General features: G+C 35.8%; 1 protein-coding gene across 2 annotated transcripts in view; it reads left to right on the top strand.

Annotated features, from left to right (window-relative positions):
- The window catches only part of LOC103317091 (troponin C, isoallergen Bla g 6.0101), a 179,645-nt gene that overhangs the window by 79,001 nt on the left and 80,583 nt on the right, over positions 1-20,061 (top strand). For both annotated transcript variants that reach the window (XM_031924018.1, XM_031924019.2), the window contains exon 2: positions 17,128-17,155. In XM_031924018.1, coding sequence (XP_031779878.1) covers positions 17,128-17,155 — 28 coding nt within the window. The remainder of the gene's footprint in view (positions 1-17,127; positions 17,156-20,061) is intronic.

The following is a 20,061-nucleotide window of genomic DNA, read 5'->3' on the forward strand; positions in this document are numbered from 1 at the left end:
GAACCGCTAAAAGGTGCGTGATGTGCATGATGTTTTATTTAGAGCCTTTTAAATACAAAAAGGAGCTTAAATTAGACGAGTTAGAAAGGTACTGTCTAAATACATATCAACTGTACTACAATACGTATCCATTGTGTCGAATGAATCCAACGCTTCATAAAATTTTAATGCATGTCAAATTGCCAGGCAATTTCCTATGCCTTTAGCATACTATGCCGAAGATGCTAATGTGTCTTGGCATAAGTTTTATCGCAGAAATATGACAAAACACTCCAGACAGACAAGTAGATTAGCACGAATTACGGATGTATTTATCAGAGCAGTGCATATGAGTGACCCAAAACTATCTTTGATGTTCATAGGCAATCGAATAAAATTAGCTAAGAAACACATATTCTTTCAAAATGCACAGGTATTGAACTATATAAAAGAAACGTAAGTTTATTTACGAATTTAATTTGGTCATGACCTCAGTACGTGGATAAGTAATTGCCCTTGCAAATTATTATGTTAACTTGCAATCCTTTTAACACGGTTCTTATTTTATCAATTACATCGTCCCAACGTACATTCTCAATCGAAACACTTTTCGCGAAACTAATGGATTTTATTTGTTCCTTCAAAATAAATGATTTTAATTGTCTTAAACCTCGAATTTTCAGTAATTTTAGAGATGCTTTCGCGTTCGAGTCCTCGTAATATTATAAGAAAGTGATGTCGATTGCATTTTGGCATTATTCTTAATTCTCCCGGGGATGAGTTATGTAATCGCGGTAACTCAACTTGATCTGCCAGAAGCCGTGCCTCCTGATCACAAGGCTCGTTCGTAGAAGATAAGAAAGTATATATAGTTATCTTTTTGCATGGACAATTGTGTACGACAATTGTGTCTCTGCAAAAATTTTACCGTAACCTTTGCGACGTTTCCGAAGGTTAATATCCAAAGCATAGTCATCGAGAATGTTAGTTTCTTTACTTCTTGATAATTCATTGTCGTTAATATTTTCGGTTTCGATATTTTCGGAATCGCCAGGCTTTTGCGTGACTTCTTCCGCATTTGGAGAATCATTAACTATCTTGCTTAACTTAGAGTTCGCTCTCGTTTTTCCTTCTTCGCTTATCTTTTTATTGCTTTTTTCTATCCCGACCTTCCCCCTAAGTTCCTTTGTCCCTCCGATTTTATTGGTAATTCTTCTCCGAATGTCTCGATAGTCCGGCCTACTTAATTTCCCTGCACGTGTTCGTGTGATTCGACCCGTTGTCCGTCTCTGGTCTGTGGAGTCTCTCCCGTAACTGTCTCTACGTTAATGTCTACGTTTTCAATAATATGCATTACCGATTCTGTAGTTTCACCTATCGGATTCTGAGAAAGCGCGTCAGCATTAAGATTGATTCGACATGGTTTATATATTATATCAAAATTAGAATCAGATAACTTTAATCTCCATCGTGTTGCACGTGAGTCTGGATCGCGAGAATCCTTCCACCAGCATAACGGCTGATGATCTGTACAAATTGTAAATTTAGTGCTCAACAAATAATGTCTACAATGGCGAATACCAGAAACCATTGCTAATGCTTCTCTGGAATGTGAAATGTGTCATAACGAACGTGTCATAACGAGTTTCTACGTCATTTAATACTCGAGAAGCATACGCGATCGGGCGGTCTTGGCCTATAGTGCCTTGAGAGAGCACTGCCCAGACGCAGGTCAAACTAGCGTCGGTAGTAAGTATGAACGGTTTTGAAAAATCAAGGAAAATTAATACCGGTTTTTTGCACAGCTTTTCTCGTAATATATTGAAAGCTTCTTGTGCCTTAGCATTCCATTCGAAAGGCACATTTTGTTTGAGTAAATTACTTTATGGTTTAGCTATTTTTGAAAACCCGTCAATGAACCTTCTATAATAACCGGCTAATCCTAAGAATTGTCGTATATTTTAAACAATTTTTGGTCGTGGAAATTTTCTTACGGCTTCTACCTTTTTAGGATCCGGACAGATTCCCCGATTGCTTATTAAATGACCAAGGAAACTTAGTTCTGTACGAAGAAAGTCGCATTTATCAGGTGATAATTCAAAATTGGCAGCTTTTAATCTTCTCAATAATTTCGCGAATTTGTCATTATGTTCTTCTACCGTTTTCGCGTATATAATGATATCGTTAAGGTACAGCATACGTCTAGAGGACCAGAATTTAATTCTTCCGCATCTTCAGGTGAGATAAGGTAAGGGCTCACGGGTTTCTCGTCCTCTTTTATGGGGGTGTTATGAATGATTCTTTTTATGCACCGCATAAACGTAGCAGGCATAGAATTTAGGCCTTGAGGGTGAACGTTCCATTCATAATACTCTGCGTTCATTACAGTGAATGCAGTTGTATGGCGACCATTGGAGTGTAAAGGTATTTGATAATAACCCGACGCGAGGTCCAAAACGGTAAAATATTCCGAACCGCCGAGTTGATCCAAAATATCTTGTCTGCTAATGTAACTTCATTAATTTACGAAAATCCAATACAATTCAATATCTTGGATTACCATGACTGTCATCTTTTTGCGTAAACACCAAAGGGGACTATTATACTCGGAATTATAAGGTGATATAAGTCCACCATCGAGAAACTCTTTAATTTTCTCCATGATAGGCCCTCTGTGTGCCCTTGGGGGAAGGTAAGTTTTGACATTTACGGGGCGATTGTCTATAGTCGGTATACGATGTTGGATTATATGAGTGGTCGTGAGTTTTTCTCCTGGTAAATGAAATTGTTCATGATAGGTGTCAACGAACTGCTCGATAGCTCTTCTCTCGTCAGGCTTAAGATATCTAAGTCGTAAAAGTGATTTGACTGCTTCAGGGCAGGGGACTTTGGCTTCTATACGGTCCACTAGCATGACGCTGTGACTGGCCCCGCCTACATTTTCACACGCGGCCGAGTTAGATATAACACAGAGCCCCTGTATCTCGCTATCTCGCTTTCCGTACGGATTTTGAGGATTATTTAACAAATTCTCGAGGTTTTCACATTCATATAAATATTGCTCTTCGTCGGATGAATTGTCTTTTTTAAATGACGTTAAGGACTGTGGATTCGCGATTTCTCTACTTTCAATTGCAAATATATTCTCTAGGGCTTCATTTATTGCATCAAATTTATACATTGTTGAATTTTTTTTCACTTTTAATGGAATCAGTGAATTTGTTTAGAGGAACTTTTGCAAAAATGTCCGTAAAATCTTCATGATTATTTTGAAAGGGTGACATTCTTTCAACTTTTACTCTCACTTTCATGACTTTTGGAATCGCGCCTTTGCTAATTGCATTATTTGCACGAATATGATTTCTTGAAACATTATTACAATTTGTTGATTTAATTACCTGTTTGTTGTTCTTCTCGGAATTCAGCACGTTCAATTCGTAGTCATAAAATTGTTCTAAATTTTCATCTTGAAAACGCACCTTTTTCTTGTGCATAGGTTTGTCGAGGGTGCTTGCAGCGGTCGTTGCACTCTCTTTGTCCGGTGGGCGTTTCGTCGGACCCTCTTCGGCTGTTTGTGTCATGACTCCGAGTTTGAATTTTCCTTGCGTACTTTCTCGAATATCACTCTCCAAATTCTCGTTATCGTTAGAACTCGTTAAATACTCTTTTTTATTACTGTAAGGCGACTCGTTTTTTTCATTTAGTCCTCTCTGTATGTTTAAACAATAATCTCCCGTTTCTTTAATCTTGTCGAAATAAATTTCGTGATTTATTTGTTGAGAACATACATATACAGGTTTGACAATTTTATTAAAATAACTACTTTCTTCTTCTGGACTTTACTTTGGGTGCTCATGGTTTTTCATTATTTTATTTTCACAATTATTTCTCATTAACCGTGCTTGACCTCCGGGTCAATTTTCAATTACACTTTCCATCTCATTTATTTTATGAGCTTGTGCAATAATATCATCATCATTATTAAAATTAATCCCTGTTTCCAATAGGGACTCCTCGATTATTTTCTCCCTCCGAATCTCCAGGCTTGGTGGATTCTCAACGCCTTGTGACAACGTTTTTCGTATACGCGCACAATTCAGGATTTCACTTTCTCGTGGAACACTCGCTTCATCTTTCCTCGCAGAACTAGTTGCACTCGAATAACTCTCGCATGTCATTTGATCATTGATCTTGAATTCGGAATTCACGTTGTCAAAATAATCATTAATTTGGGATTTTGTACGTTTATTCCAAAAATCATTCGCACTATCTCCCTCAGAGAGCCCTTCCGATACAACTCTCTTATCTACACTATCGCTCAAACCCCACTGTTCATCCCCGTATTCATCATTTTAACAAAATTGCATACTTTTAAGAAAGGGATATTCTATATTTACCAACTCAAGACAATTTTTCTCATAACAGATTTCTGCGCTGGTTTGTTGGAAGAAATCACTACCTTATATTCCTGCTTCTTTAATTGGAAATTCATCAGAAACTACATGAAAACAAATCGCCAAACCATCATAATTGACTATTACTGTTTCTAACGTTTTTATCGAGGAAGAAGTTATTCCTTTTTGAATAATTTTTTCTCGCGAATTTATCGGTAAATAAATCGGAACATGAGATATTTTTAACAAATTTGGTGAAGAACCATTGTTTAACATAAATATTGCAGGACGCGTTAATTCTTTTATATCGATTTCAATATTAGGAGCACAATTTATTTTATTCAAGTTTACGGTGGTCTCGTAGAGGATAAGTTCGGCCCCTGAATTCACGGAGTCGAGCGCGTAATCAGAGCGCAGCCTCTCCGCCCGTACGAGGGATGCCACGCTCGTTTCCCGACGGCGGATTCCGTTCTTGCGTGTCTCTCAACCATTTAAAGCAAGTTATTTTTGAATTTCCGGCTTTATTACAAAAATAACAAGTAATTGTTGATGGTAAATTAGAATTTAGCCTATTAGAATTTTAAGTATTGAATCTCACATTATTATATGTACCCTCAGTATTGTTATTTTGATTATAACGGTTAGTCCCGATAAAACTTCGATTGTTACTTGTACTGAAATTATTATCACGATATCCCGGACGCATATTATCATTTCGGGAGTTTCAATTATTTGTATTATTCTGTCGGATATCATTGTTGCGATTTTAAGCGGGGATGAATTTATTTTCTCCGTTGGGTCGATTAAATTGCGGTCCGTTCACGAAACTTTGACCTGTGTGTCGTTGATTCCTCTTTTGCCAATTTGAATTATCTACTCTATTGAATCACGGTTGTCTATTATCGCGATTATGGTTTGGATTCCAGTTTGGTTGTTGGCAACGATTATTGCTTGATTGTAAACAAAATTTAAGACAATTCATCGCGGCATGACCCGTTTCGTTACAGAAATTGCACGTTGATTCTGAGACGGTTTCTACTATATTTACGCGTCGAGTTTCTTTAGGCTTAGATCGAGCCTCTTTCCGTCTGATATTTTCGTCATCCTCGCCCGTATACACGAAATCTCGCTCAATTTCAATTGCTTTTTCACGCGCGTTTTGGAGTGTGGCGGCACTGCCCATTCGTGTCTGAATTTCCCACCTTAACCCCCGTATGAAAAATCTAATGCAATCTTTATCAAGCCCTGTGAAGAACGCATCATCTTTACTTGAAGATCGTCCTTCGCGAATTTCCGCTTTTTTATCTCTTTTTCGACTTCACGCAATCGATTCGAATACACTACTACGCTTTCCGATGGACGCTGCTTGATTTTCGCTAATTCGTCCGAAATTTCATGATAGGTTTTTGATGACCCGAAGTTTGTTTCAAAAATTGTATTACTTCATCAATGGTTTTAAATGTACTCCCTCTCGCACATGATAACGCGTCACCGAATAGTCGCATACGAATAAGGCGCGCGCAATCCTCTTTATAGCCCACGGGGAGGATGTCCCGGGCTTCCGCGCAGCCGTCAATAAATTGTTTCAAAGGTATGTTTGATCCGTTAAAGCGCGGAATTAAATCAAGGGTATCTTTGAGAGAGATCCCTTTTACTTATTGGGTCATGTATTGACTATTCACTTCGCCTTCTCTTTCGTCAAACTCTAAACAAGTTTTAAAAATATTATTAAGTTTTGGGTATATAAGAGTTCCCGTGGGAGTAGAATACTCGTCGTTAGTTTCCGCGCCCTTAGCATTGTCGCAAGAGCTAGATTTTAATGCAGTAACTCCCCAAAGAGATGTGATCCGACGGCAAATCAAATCGTATACGTTTAAAAATTTCTCTCCGCTTCTGAGTTTTTCGCTTAACTCATCCGTATGTGCAGGGCTTTGGAAATATTCGTCCAAGGCTTCCTTTTTTATACAAGGGCTTAATCGAGTTTTTAAATTGCTAATAAATTTTTCGCGTAAATTCTTAGTTTCTTGCACGACTTCTTTCTCGGAAGCAGTTAACGGATATTAGGATAATGTCTCTAGTTGTTTATTTACCGATGACATTCAAATGTTTGATCTATTTCAAATTTGTCATATTTATAATGAATTGATCAAAGCCTTTTCTATATCTTCCATTTTCCATATTACAATCTTTATTAATTACAATAAAACTATGATTATCAGTCCAGCAAAATCCACAGAAATCTTTAAAGCGCTGAAATAACATATCCGTATTAACGTGATCATTATAAATATGCTTTAGATTCATATCATCTTTACGGAATATAATTAAAAGGTTAACATTATCACGTACAAGATGTTTAGGAACTTGAGCATATGACTGACAGAGGTAGAAAGAATCTACACACTTATGTCTACCCATGCAAAAAAAATGCTTTAACATTATCTTGTTTTTCACAGGCAATATCATCAAATATCATTATCGAATTTTCTCGAGCTTTGTCTGGCGATACAACAAGATCATGTTCACTAAACGGTAGATATTGAATCCCCTCGATAGGTTCAACGAGTTTCCTTAATAGCTGATACTTTGATATTTGTTGATGGTTGATTCAAAGACTTCATTTTAATTTATTTATTTATATATATATATACATACACATAACTTTCCATTATATGTTTTTCTGCTTAATATTAACAAAACTGTGAGATTTTTTTTAAAAGCACTGGATTAATAATTACTCCCGTTCTTTCAATCCTCATTCTAAAACGTTCACGATCACATGCAGTCTGCATCCATTTACCACGTCGAGCACTCTGATATGCAAACATCCATGTACACATATTATGAATCAAAACTTTATCACTAAAACGTAGATTCTTATCTTGTTTGCTTGAGTTATTATCAGCACTCGATAACCTGAAATTAATTTATACTAATTTAAATTTTCTCATAATATTTCTAATAACATGATGTATCATTATTGATTTTGTAAAGGTATATACTCACTTTATTCTATAATGTCCCCAAGCCAGTGTTTCATTGCTGTCTGGTATCAGGAATCTTTTATCATCGTACGGACTTAGTGCAATTTTTTCTTGCTGCGTGGTTTCAATATTGTGTAATTTTGATCTAATAACAGATTGCTTTCTTTTCAAAATTCTTTGATTTTGCAAACAGTCTACATAGTCATCAAAACAAATAGTTTTTTTCACAACTGACGACTTTATACCTTTGATTTTCTTTACAAAATCCACATTATCAACACGTGTGCTGTACATTTTACTTCTCAATCCAATTAATTTAGTAAGTATATTTCCATTGCATTCATCTTTCATTAGTCCTACAACTTTCTTATTCATACGTGGCATTCCAAAAACATTGTTTTCTGGATAATCTGATGTATCAAATCGTTCAATATTTGATTTAATATCTTCATACAAATCATTACAGGTTACTGCATAAATCAAACTATCAGTGTCTGTGTACAACAACTTACAATTATTTTCATACTTTTTTAACATATAATCATAATGAAAGCAGTACATAACAGTCTTTGAAATATCCAATACTGACAAAGCAATATATAAAGGTTTATTCACATATACACTAGTCTTTCTCATTTCTATAGCAACTAATTTTTCATTAAATATTGCACTGCTATGAAAATTTGGTTTTGAAATGAGAGCTTCCACGCCATATTGTCCTTCCCACTTTGTCATGAGTTTTACATCAACATGCTTACGTACATTCTCCATAGTCTTGCCGTAAACAGCATTATTCATTAGTTTAAAAAGATTTTTTTCAAACTCATTTTTATTCATCAAAGTAGCTAATAGTTAGCTATCTCGTTTTTATTCATCAAAGTAGCTAATAGTTTTTCTTGCCTGGATCCAGGAGGTTTCATATGCTCTGGGCAGAAAGGTAAATCATTATGTATACTGTGAATGTCCTTAGGATACTTAAGATCTACTTCCAAGATATATCCTTCAAGTGCATCATCGTCTATAGTTTGAACGTTTATATTTGTAAAATCTTGAATCCATTCAAATGCATCATATGGTAGAGATTGTGTCATTGTATAACCATAAAGATTATTAGCATCTAAATATATGAGATATACATTATCTTGATCGCATTTATAATGCTCTTTCATATATTTATGATTAGCTTTAGCATATCTATGAGAACATTGACTTAATCCTCCTCTGAGATACCACGCTCAATAAAAAGTAACATATCAATATCCGTGATCAGTTTCAATTTAACACCAGTAATTTTAAGCATTGCATCCCAGGTGAAGCCAGGTGTTGTATAATAATGTGCTGGATCAAGACCATATACAGTCAAATACTGATCACGAAAATTTTCAAAAACATCAGCTAGTAGTAGTATGTCTGTTTTCATGTAAAAATCTGAATATTCTCCAAGAGTTGTTATTTCAAACTCTGTCCACACTTTCTGCGCATGAGCATAATCATCTTGCGATACTGTTGAATCTGTGAGTGAACTGAAAAACTTCTCTATAGCAGGCAGCTCAGTTTCATTTAGTTTTTCCATACAAAAACATTCACTGAAATTTCATTATTTTGCTTTTCGAATTTAGATACTTGTTTCAAAGCTACTGGAAATTCAATTCCTTTCATATTTAATTCTCCATCAAATCTGACATAATTAATGACTCTGTCAGGATGATCTTGGCGAGAAACTGGATGAAGCGCGGACAAAATTGCCCACTTAAAACATTGATTGTCTGTATTTTGAACATTTATACAAGCTTTTTTTTCTTTAATAAATTTAGGTAATGGTATATATGAACTACCACTTCGCATTGCCTTTAACTTGTTCATATTTAGTTGAATATTGATAATTGAATCTAATGTCCAGCCGGAATCCTTATCTTGAAATTCTTTGATCGCATTTAAAAGAGGCAGTTTAACGTTCTCAAAAAACACTGTTTGTCTCCACTCTTGCTGTAATGTGTAAAACACTTTGCTTTTGCTGTACTGTTAGACTGCTATTATTCAAGACTTTTCGCAAAGTTTTGAGAGCAAGCTTGTAATGTTTTTTCCATCGATCAAATACCTCTTTTGGATTATGAAACTTTAGAAGATTAGCTGCTTCTTCTAAAATCTTCAAGTAAGTAACACATTCGTCAACTAATGTCGTCATGATTTACTTTTTTGTGTACACGAGAGAAAAGAAAGTGACTCTGCGAAGCTGTAGCGCTCCTTATATTCCATGTTATTCAAGGTCAAAGTATGATAGTGGGGGATTAATTCAAGGTTATTGTAACAAGTCAGTGGGGATAAATTGAAGGTCATTATAGAAGTTAGTAAAAGGGATTCTTACAAGGTTATTGATACGAATTCATAAAAGAGTATGCCTGTATGACTGCTACCAACTAATCAGAAGAATGCAGCGCCTAAACTAATATCATTTAAACTCATAATTAGACATTTATAGTATTTAGCAACTACGGTTTGAATCTATAATAAATCAACTTTTTCAAATAATTATAATTTTCAACAAGAAATTATCAAAGATTTTAGATCACAGTAATTAGATTTTTTTATGATTAGCTTTTTATATTATAAAAAATTATGAATAGTAACAAATAAGAACAGATTGTTTGAATATATAATTTCTTTTAATTTTAATATATAAAAACATACAAAAAGTATAATGAAGTTTATATAATATCAATTTTAAATTATGCTAAATAACTTATTTAATTAATATGGCACTTTAGTAGAAAAATTATATAAACTTAAATGACAACTTTAAAAATTATAAAATTATTTAATTAAATATTTATACACACACACGCGCGCACACACACACAGATAAACTTTTCTTTTAAAATTTTATGAATTCAGCCATATCATTTTTTATGGCTTCAATTGCCCTTCGTGATGATGATGATGATGATGATGATGATGATGATGATGATTTTGTTGAAGACGATGATGACCTCGAGGACGACGACGACGACGACGACGACGACGACGACGACGACAACGACGACGACGAAGATGATGATGCCGACGAAGATGATGAGTTTGTTGATACTCTGCTGCGTTTTTTAGGAATTTCATAAGGTGGACTTACAATGGGAATAGGTATAAGGGCAGGGATTTGTTTTGTAGGAGTCAAAAATTTCTCCTCATTTTCATCGTCTGAAAAATCGGATAAACTGCTTATAGGTGAGCAGCCGGCTATCAATAATTCTTTTTTATTATTAGGAAGAGGAATGTTTACTGGGATTATTGACTTTAATATTGGCTTACGGGGGTTTGTTAGTGCATTATATAAAATCGGGGAGGATAATGCTGGTGTTATATGTATATGAAGGTGTTATTGGGACGGAGGGATTTGGACAAGATTCAGACTTCGATAATGAGCATGGCTCCGGAGCGGATGGTGTAGGGAGTGACTTCAATATCTCATCATATTCGTTGGTTTCATCTATATTAATCTGAAAAAATACATGAAGTTTAAATATTGTTCAACAGTAAAAGAAATAATGCGTTGAAAGCAAAGAAAAAGTTTACTTACTCCAACAGGCATTTTTGATACTCCATTATAATATTCGAGATCAAACGTTGAGAAAATTATCTCATCATCGATACTCGTATAATTATTTACTTGAACAAATTGCGGTGAATAAGGCATGGTGGTGGCATTTGTAGGTGAATACTGCTGTTCCTGTAAAAAACAAAAACGAAAAAGCTTATTAATTTTATCGATAACTAAGATATATAAAGACATGATGATAAAGAGAAAATAATAACGTAATAATCCAAATACTCAGATATATATAAATACATAATAATAAAGAGAAAATGTGTAATACCTGATGATGTTGTTCAAAGGCCTGCTTCGACCGCGGCTCCAGCTGCAACTCTGATTGTAGATCGAGCTGCGTCTCTGACTGTAGATCGAGCTGTGACTCCGAGTACAGGTTCGATCGCGGCTCCAGCTGCAACTCTGATTGTACATCGAGCTTCGATTGTAGATATAGCTGCGGCTCTGACTTTAGATGGGGCTGCAGCTCTGACTGTAGATCGAGCTTCTGTTCCGACTGTACATCGAGCTGTGGCTCTGACTTTAGATCGGGCTGCAGCTCTGACTGTAGATCAAGCTTCTGTTCCAACTGTAGATCAAGCTTCTGTTCCGACTGTAGATCAAGCTTCTGTTCCGACTGTAGATCAAGCTTCTGTTCCGACTGTAGATCAAGCTTCTGTTCCGACTGTAGATCGAACTGCGGCCCTGACTTTAGATCGGGCTGCAGCTCTGACTGTAGATCAAGCTTCTGTTCCAACTGTAGATCAAGCTTCTGTTCCGACTGTAGATCAAGCTTCTGTTCCGACTGTAGATCAAGCTTCTGTTCCGACTGTAGATCAAGCTTCTGTTCCGACTGTAGATCGAACTGCGGCCCTGACTTTAGATCGGGCTGCAGCTCTAACTGTAGATCAAGCTTCTGTTCCAACTGTAGATCAAGCTTCTGTTCCGACTGTAGATCAAGCTTCTGTTCCGACTGTAGATCAAGCTTCTGCTCCGACTGTAGATCGAGCTGCGGCTCTTCAAGTGGCTCCTGCAGCTCTTGCACCTATAAAATAAAAAATATGAATAAGTCAATCAAATTTTACATACATGCGCGTACTCGTACACACATACAAATACACACACGCATACATACACATATACATGTATACACACGCATATACACGTACACGCATACACACGTATACACACATACGCAAGCAGGCACGCCCGCATATATACCCACACATAGACGCTCGCACGCACACACACACACACGATTTGTACCGCGACACATACAGTCATACTGATTAAAATTAAAATCATAATATAACACTTTACCCTCACTTGTATTTGGAACAGCGGGGTCTTCGTATAAAGGAAAAAACTTTAATGTTAAGTTGCGAGCAAACGGAGGTAATGGTAAATCGCAAGGTGTTTTCGGCTTTTTCGTGCGCCTCGGATCTGATCGCACTTCTCTCACAATTACTTCACCACTCTTTATCTCCTGATAGATTGTTGTATTATCGATCGATACAACTATCATTGGAGACGTATTCTTTGTTTCGGAACTCATTTTTTTTCACTTTTCCTCTGCTCCCTCTATCGCTGTAGACACACAACTGCAGTACGCGTTTGCTGCACGACACTAGCCCACCGGCAATCTCAAGTGGGTGAAAATTTTATTGCCTAGAGTTTTTAAGGAAATCCTGCTCGCGCACAATGCCCTATTCACACTGCAGCAAAATGACACATACCGAAAAAATGCACTAGAAATAAGCGTCTTTTTTTTTAAACTATTGTAACACTACTGCAGAAACAAAAACGCTCAATCATCCCTGCATAACCATTATCTTCATCACTGGAATCATTAGTATAGCTAAAACCGCCACGAATAGCAGCATCTGGTGAATCCGGCGTATCCGCTTCATGATCCACCTGAAATAGAAAATTTATACAAAAATATTCATTAAATTATTAATTATATTAATACATACAATACATTAACACATACACATCTGCGCGCGCATAAGATGAGTGTAAGCGAGAGTGGGAGGTGTCCTTCACTGCGCGCGCATAAGATTCGCGAACGGGTGGGATTGACCTTCATCTCGGCCTATAAAATCGGCTGCTGACCGCCAGTGTGCACACTCGATTTTGTGCGTTCAGTGAATTCTCTTTTATGCTATATAAAGTGTAAGTGTTTAATTCTATATGTGCAGTTATAGTGAATAAAATAAAATTAATTGTTTCATATAATTATATATTCTTTTTACAGCTCAACAAAACCATGGATGTATTAAATCAGGCTGGAAAATATCCAAGTTACCTTCCAACTAAGAAATTAAGAGACTTGGAAGTTAATAAATCGTATTTGATTACAGACGTGATAAAAGTTTCTACTAGATTTGGAATGAAAATTGTGTTACAGCTAGATTCTTTGTTTGATGTTTTCTTACCAACTAGCGAGTTAACGCTATACTCGTTGAAAAAGAAGAGGCGTACAATAATTTTAAAGAAGATACTAAAAAAAGAGAAGTTAGCTTAAAATATCTAGCCAATTGTCTAATTAACTTTATTTGATAGACGTTTAAGAAGAATAAAAAAAACAGCTTAGTGAATTTAAGACATTTTGTAAAAGAATACTGATAATTTTATAATTTTTGTTTAAATATATGTATTAATCTTACCTGCAAATTTTATTTATTTAACCTATACTCCTCTTCATTCCAAATTCAGTTGATGAATTATTCGTTATATTATATAAAACAGTGTTATTTTATAATTAATATAAAGTGAATATAAAAAAAGTGATCGTGAAAGTGGGGAGCTAGCCTCGCAAAAAAATTCAATGATTAATATTTTAATAAACATCAAATTTTGTAGTGAGACACGAGTGATTAATATTTTAATAAACATCAAGTTTGTAGTGAGACTCGGCCCACGGGTAGCAGCCTGTAATCGTGAAGAAAAAATCGGGACGCGGGATTCGGACATCGGGCCTGGATGAAAAAAATTTATAAGCAGCCAGATGCTTATATGCCCGCGACTTACAGACGTCGGCATGGCAGGAATAATCGTTATAGATCATCGATTTGTTTTACCCAGGGGACGCGGGCTGCTGAAAATGCAGGGTGCCGCTGGACGCGAGATGACACAGGGAAGCGGGCCTATAAGGCAGAACTGCCATACTGGCGTCGGTATGGTAGAAATGCCAGATCGGATGGTAAGTGGCGCAGAACCCGCATATCCCCTACTACTAGTGGCGCTAAATATATAATCATCGAAGATACATCTAATATTCAACAGTATATTTAATAATAACACATCGAATGATTGAATATCATTTTAATCAATATGTAAATCGCGAGCGAAGCGAGTGTTCTTTGCTAGTAAGTAATTAGAAACACTTCAATAAATCAAGTGGCGCGGCAGCGCCACGAAGGCGAGTTTGAGAAGCAGACAAAGCCGCGGCGCCCACGCTACTATTTACTTCTATGATGAGGTTCGCATTTTTCATTACAAAGAAATAAATGAATTTCTTTGTTGTCTCTAATATATTTTGACTTATATTATGTTTTATTATGCTTAACTATGATTTTTAACAAAAATATTAGTAAAAACAGCTACCTTTGATATAATACACGAGTGTGTCATTCACAAAATGCTCAAATCAAATAAAAAAATGTTAGGACCTTTTAGTTAGCCGCAACAAGTGCAAGGACCGTGAAGTTGGCGGCACAGCTATATACAAATGGATATTGCTTTCTCATTGATTTTCTGCATGCTCGCTCACATGTAGTTTTTAGTGTCTAAGTGTAGAAATAATTCGAGGGCGGTGTCTAGGTGTACGGGGTGGCCGATGACGAGGTCTAGGTGGTGCTCTCCGTAATTTTTCATGTCTAGGTATATACATCACTCGAGGGTGATGGTGATGAAAAAGTGTATACACTTGAAAAAGGGTTGTATGGACTTCGAGAAAGCCCGAGAGCTTGGTATGAATGTTTCGACAAATATATGCAAAAATTAGAATTTAAAAGATCTGTAAGCGATTATTGATTGCTACAAAATGTGAGAATAGCGAACCAATTGACTTGATTCTACACGTTGATGATTTTTTGTTTTGCGGAAAAACAATGCGAAAAATTAATGAGATTAAAACGAAATTGCCACAAAAATGTTCAATGAAAGACTTAGGCGAAGTAAAAACTTATTTAGGAATAAATATTAATTATGATTATAAAAATTGTAAGATGACAATGGACCAAAGTAATTACATAGAGTCATTAGCTAGACAATATAATATTGAAAATAGTAAACTATTTAAAACACCGATGGAATAAAATTTAAGTCTAGAATCCACATAAACACCATCAAGTGATATAAAATATAGAAATCTCATAGGAGCACTATTATATATAAGCTCTGGAACAAGACTAGATGTTAGTCATAGTGTAAATTATTTAATTCCATTTCGAAATAGCTACAATCAAACTCATAATAAATACGCGTTGAGAGTTCTAAAATATTTGTATTTGACTAAAGACTTAAAGTTAACTTATAAAAAGAATGAAAATGCTGAAGTCATAGACAGTTTTGTTGATGCTGATTGGGCAGGAAATAAATCCGATAGGAAATCCACGAGAGAATTTATTATAAGATTATATGGAAATCTTATATATTGGAAAGTCCAAAATCAGGGCAGTGTGACAAAGTCGTCAACAGCCGCTGGGTACGTAGCTTTATCAGACGCTGTAAGTAAAATCAAAGTTGTCAAAATTTGCTAAAAGACTTTAGTATTAATCTAGAAAAACCAATAAAAATATACGAGGATAACTCAGGAGCCATAGCAATAGCAAAATTTGGTAACATGACGAAAAACTCGAAGTACATTGAAGTACATTATAATTTTGTAAATGAATGCTACGAAAAGAAAGAAATTGAAATTGTAAAAGTAGACTCAGAAAATAATATTGCTGATATTTTAACAAAGGCTCTGGGAGGAATTATATTCGAAAATTATAGAATAAATTTAAAAATTGTTTAAAGTTTAAGTAGCATAAAAATTAAGGAGGTGTGTTGAGATATGAGTAATTTATATGCTACTATCCTTACACACTATAGAGAGTATACGAACAGGCATGCGTGGGCTACTATAGCAAGCAGGATAGACTAGCGCGCGGTAGCGGTAACAATAGGTATAGTGTGAAAGCGTGAGTATAGAGTAAGATAAGCAGCTCGACCATCGAGAGCGTAAGATGGCTATAAAGAGAGCCCGAGCACATGTGCGTATCCGACGATATAAGTGTAATCTCCAACAATGAATATTAAATAAAGGTACAACACTAACCCGAAGGGTCCACTGGAACAATGAGTGATATTATTTATTACACCAAATCCCTCATTTATTAACAATTTCACTGTGGGATTTCACTTTATTAACAATAACCGTTAACTACTCTTCCACGTGGCTTTTCTAACCTCACTTTCTGTTATCTCTACGTGACGCGAAAGTTAACGTAGAAGATAAAAATAATTGTTTACCAACCATGCTTTGCTACCATGTTGGAGTGGTGGTTTGAATAAATAATATCTGTGAGGTTTAAATAATAATATATTTAGAAGTGGCCATAGCCACAAGTCGGCGTTGCGTCCGATCAGCTCGGAGTCTTACAGTAGAGAGAGTGTAGAGTTTAGCGCAGCATAGTCTTACTCTACGTACAAGGGTATACAGTATAGTGACCCTGTTGCAAAATCTCACGTGAGATCTTACCTAGTTTTTTGAACTCTTCTGAGTAGGAGCACCTCCTTATAGGCGACTTCCAATGTTAAAAACCTTATTTTTTATTAAATAAGAGGATCCAGCAGCTTCCGGACCAAAATTACAGATGAGATTTTGGCATGAGATCTCAGGTGAGATCTCAGGTGAGATCTTATGTAAGATCTCAAGTGAGATTTTGCAATAGGGGAGTGCTTGGAGTATACACTCAAATCATGCGCAGTGTGTTTGCTCTCGCGTGAGCTCGCCTCGTTGCATGAACTCGTCGTCAACCAGTAGATGGCGCGACGTATACCTTTTTGTATATTACGACTGTGTAAATTCACATATTACAAAAAAAAAACTACACTATTTGATTGTATTCTACGACGACATTTCACTAAATTTAATAAGCGATTGAACTTAATAATAATGTAAATATAATTTTTTCAGGAGGATTTGAACAAAGAACAAGTTTCACGTAAGTAATTATTAACAATAACTAAAAAAGGTCTTCCAAACTTAAAATTTGGCACAGTTTAATTTTAATGCAAGCATATATTCCCCTGCTTTCCCTGGTAAAAATGTTCACCTATAGTTTGTTTTCGCTTTTTGCTTTCCTAGAGGAAGCATTGTAATAGTAAAATTCGGAGTTTCGTCAAAACATCTAGAATAGTACGTTACACAACTAGGGGCGGACGTTGGTTTTCTCAAGCTAGGATAATGCTTGACCAGTGGAACTCAAGGGCAATTCAGACGCCTAAAAAAACACGAGTGCTCAACCATCATACAAGTCTAAAAAAGTCGATTTGCTCCTTGTCGTGTACCGTGCTTTTATAATTAGTGTATATCTCATAGTAGAATTTCATTGTAAATCTGAATTGTATTCGATGGGGAAATTTTACTTGCTGGTCCTGGGATACGTAAAAACACTTCGCCTTAGATATATGTATGTATGTTGTAACGGTTCCGACTTGTGTTCACTGCGAACGACGTGCTCACGAAAAATATCGCGACTAGGGAGTACATCAAAAAAGTGATCAGCGCCGAACCAATCGGCGAGCAGCAGCAGCAGCGGTGGACTAGAGGGGAAAGCGGCAGCAGTAGCAGCACCAGCACACTGGAAGGGAAAGCGCGCAGCAGTAAATCGGCGCAGTAGTAGATCGCTTGAGAAAATAAAAGGCGCCTCATCCAACTCCTTAGCCTCATTCGCTCGACCGAGCTCGAACGGAACGGAGCAATACGCTCCCTCTCCAAGTAGAATTTGGTCAGAGCAAACTTCTTGTGCGCAAGTAAAGGCGCTGGCAATAAGTCCAACAAATCTTTACTTTCTTATAATACATAATAATCTTTAAGGCAATAAGTCCTTTAAAAATCACTTGTATTATAAAATTCATATCACACTACAATATTTGAAGAACACTACGTCTCTAAGAAAATTCTAGACAAGGAGATAATTTAAACAGTAATACATCCGTTTAAGTGAAAGACTTAAAATACAAATAAAACATAAAATTTTCCTTTAGCTATATTAGTCTTGGCTACAATACGTTAAGTACAAAATACTAAAATCATACAAATTAAATTTTATATTAAGAAGAGATTCGAATACCACGAGATCCCGGACCATGAAAAAATATTTAAATAAAGGAGCGTTTCAATGTATGTGTTTATACGTATATATACATACAAAAATATATATGCACTAAAAAGGCCTTTTGCCTCAGCTTCAAAAACTCTAATTTCCCTCCACTTTTTCGTAGGCGAAAAGCGTGTTTTTGATGCAAGTGTTACGAGTTTATATTTACTCTAATTTTGCGAATCACGCGCTTAGTTTTATCGCACGGTCTTAGTTTTATTGCACTGTCTTAGTTATAATATTCAAAAAGCATGTGAAACTGTTACTAATCAATTACATTTCATGTGTGCATCCTGATCTGGCCGATATCTTTTTTAAAAATATGAACAACAATGAAAAATGGTAGGTTTTAAAATTAGTAAGTGAATATTTTTACTCTCTAAAATATTTATAAACCAACATTCGCGTTAGACGACCAATCATGCTCACGAATTAAATCCTTTATAACAAAGCTTATTACTATTTTTAAGAAAGCAGAGAAGAAAGAAATAAAATGTACATACTTTAATTTTTTTTTTATGTTATAATTTAGTAGATTTAACATACATTACTACTCTTGGTAACGCTTTATATTTTAAAGATCTATTCGAGCTTTGACGTTGTAAGTCGTCAAACTCTATCCATCCCGTATTGCCTCTTCTGTACGTGAAAGCCGTATAGTGTCCGGTTTTATTTTCATTTTCGCAGGAGCGTCTTCGAGTTTGAAAGCCTCCTGGACCACTGTAATTTACAATGCCTACTAGTAAATACTGATTAGAGGCATCTAGAGGATCTTTCAATATTTTTGGCATTTGACCTAATTTAATGGTGACGTTTTCCTCTTCACAATTAAATACTTGAAGTATAATGACATCGCCTAAAAAATAAATTATAAAATTTGTATAGTAGTGTAGCTAACACGTAAGGGGATGCGAATCTAAAAATACCATTTTCGATACAGTGTGCGTAAAATGCACTTACGCACGCTCCGCGTGCGTTCAAGCACATTTTCCGCCCCTGTATAAAAAAATAACGTTCGATACACGTGCGAAAAGTTGATTGTACACTCATGAGATTGTCTGACAAATTCTTACCCGTTTCAACAAGCCTATGCTCAACGCTGTTGTGTCTCTCACATTTAGAACAGATGGATTTGGATTTTGCAAACATTTCACTTAGATCGTAGTCTTCACAAAATGTTCTATCCAAAATCATGTCATCTTGAATTTGGAGACCTGTTAAATTTTTTTCTACCACATGCTTGCAGTTGACGCATGTAGACTGTTCCTTGAAACTTGGCCACATTTTAAATAGCTGTTGAGCAAGCCAACCAGGGTGGGTGTACGCATTAATCGTGTACATACTTTCTGTGAGTTGTAATTGTTGTAGTGGAAATATATCTGACAACACTTGAGCCCTTAAAGTATATGTGTGTGTTCTAAGACCTTTTTCTATTGTATCCAACACCATATTAAAAAAACTGTTATCAAAATCTACCATCTAAAAATATGAATACATCATTAATATTCATTCAATCAGTAACATGAATTCTGCGTCTTTAGACTTAAAAAGCGGTATTTAAGTGACTTTTTGTAACTCTTTTTAAAAAAGTGGGCAAAAATATCCATGTTAGTGCAAGAATGTGAACTTGGCGTTGTGTGACGATAGGCAGAGAAAACACAGAATTCAATGCATGCATTACAAAAATATGGTACGCATCAGGAGCTAAGTAAGCTTTTTGACTACGCGTGGTTGCAGTAGACTTAGGC

The sequence above is a fragment of the Nasonia vitripennis genome, assembly GCF_009193385.2.
Source record: "Nasonia vitripennis strain AsymCx chromosome 2 unlocalized genomic scaffold, Nvit_psr_1.1 chr2_random0004, whole genome shotgun sequence".
NCBI classification, from domain to species: Eukaryota; Metazoa; Arthropoda; class Insecta; order Hymenoptera; family Pteromalidae; genus Nasonia; species Nasonia vitripennis.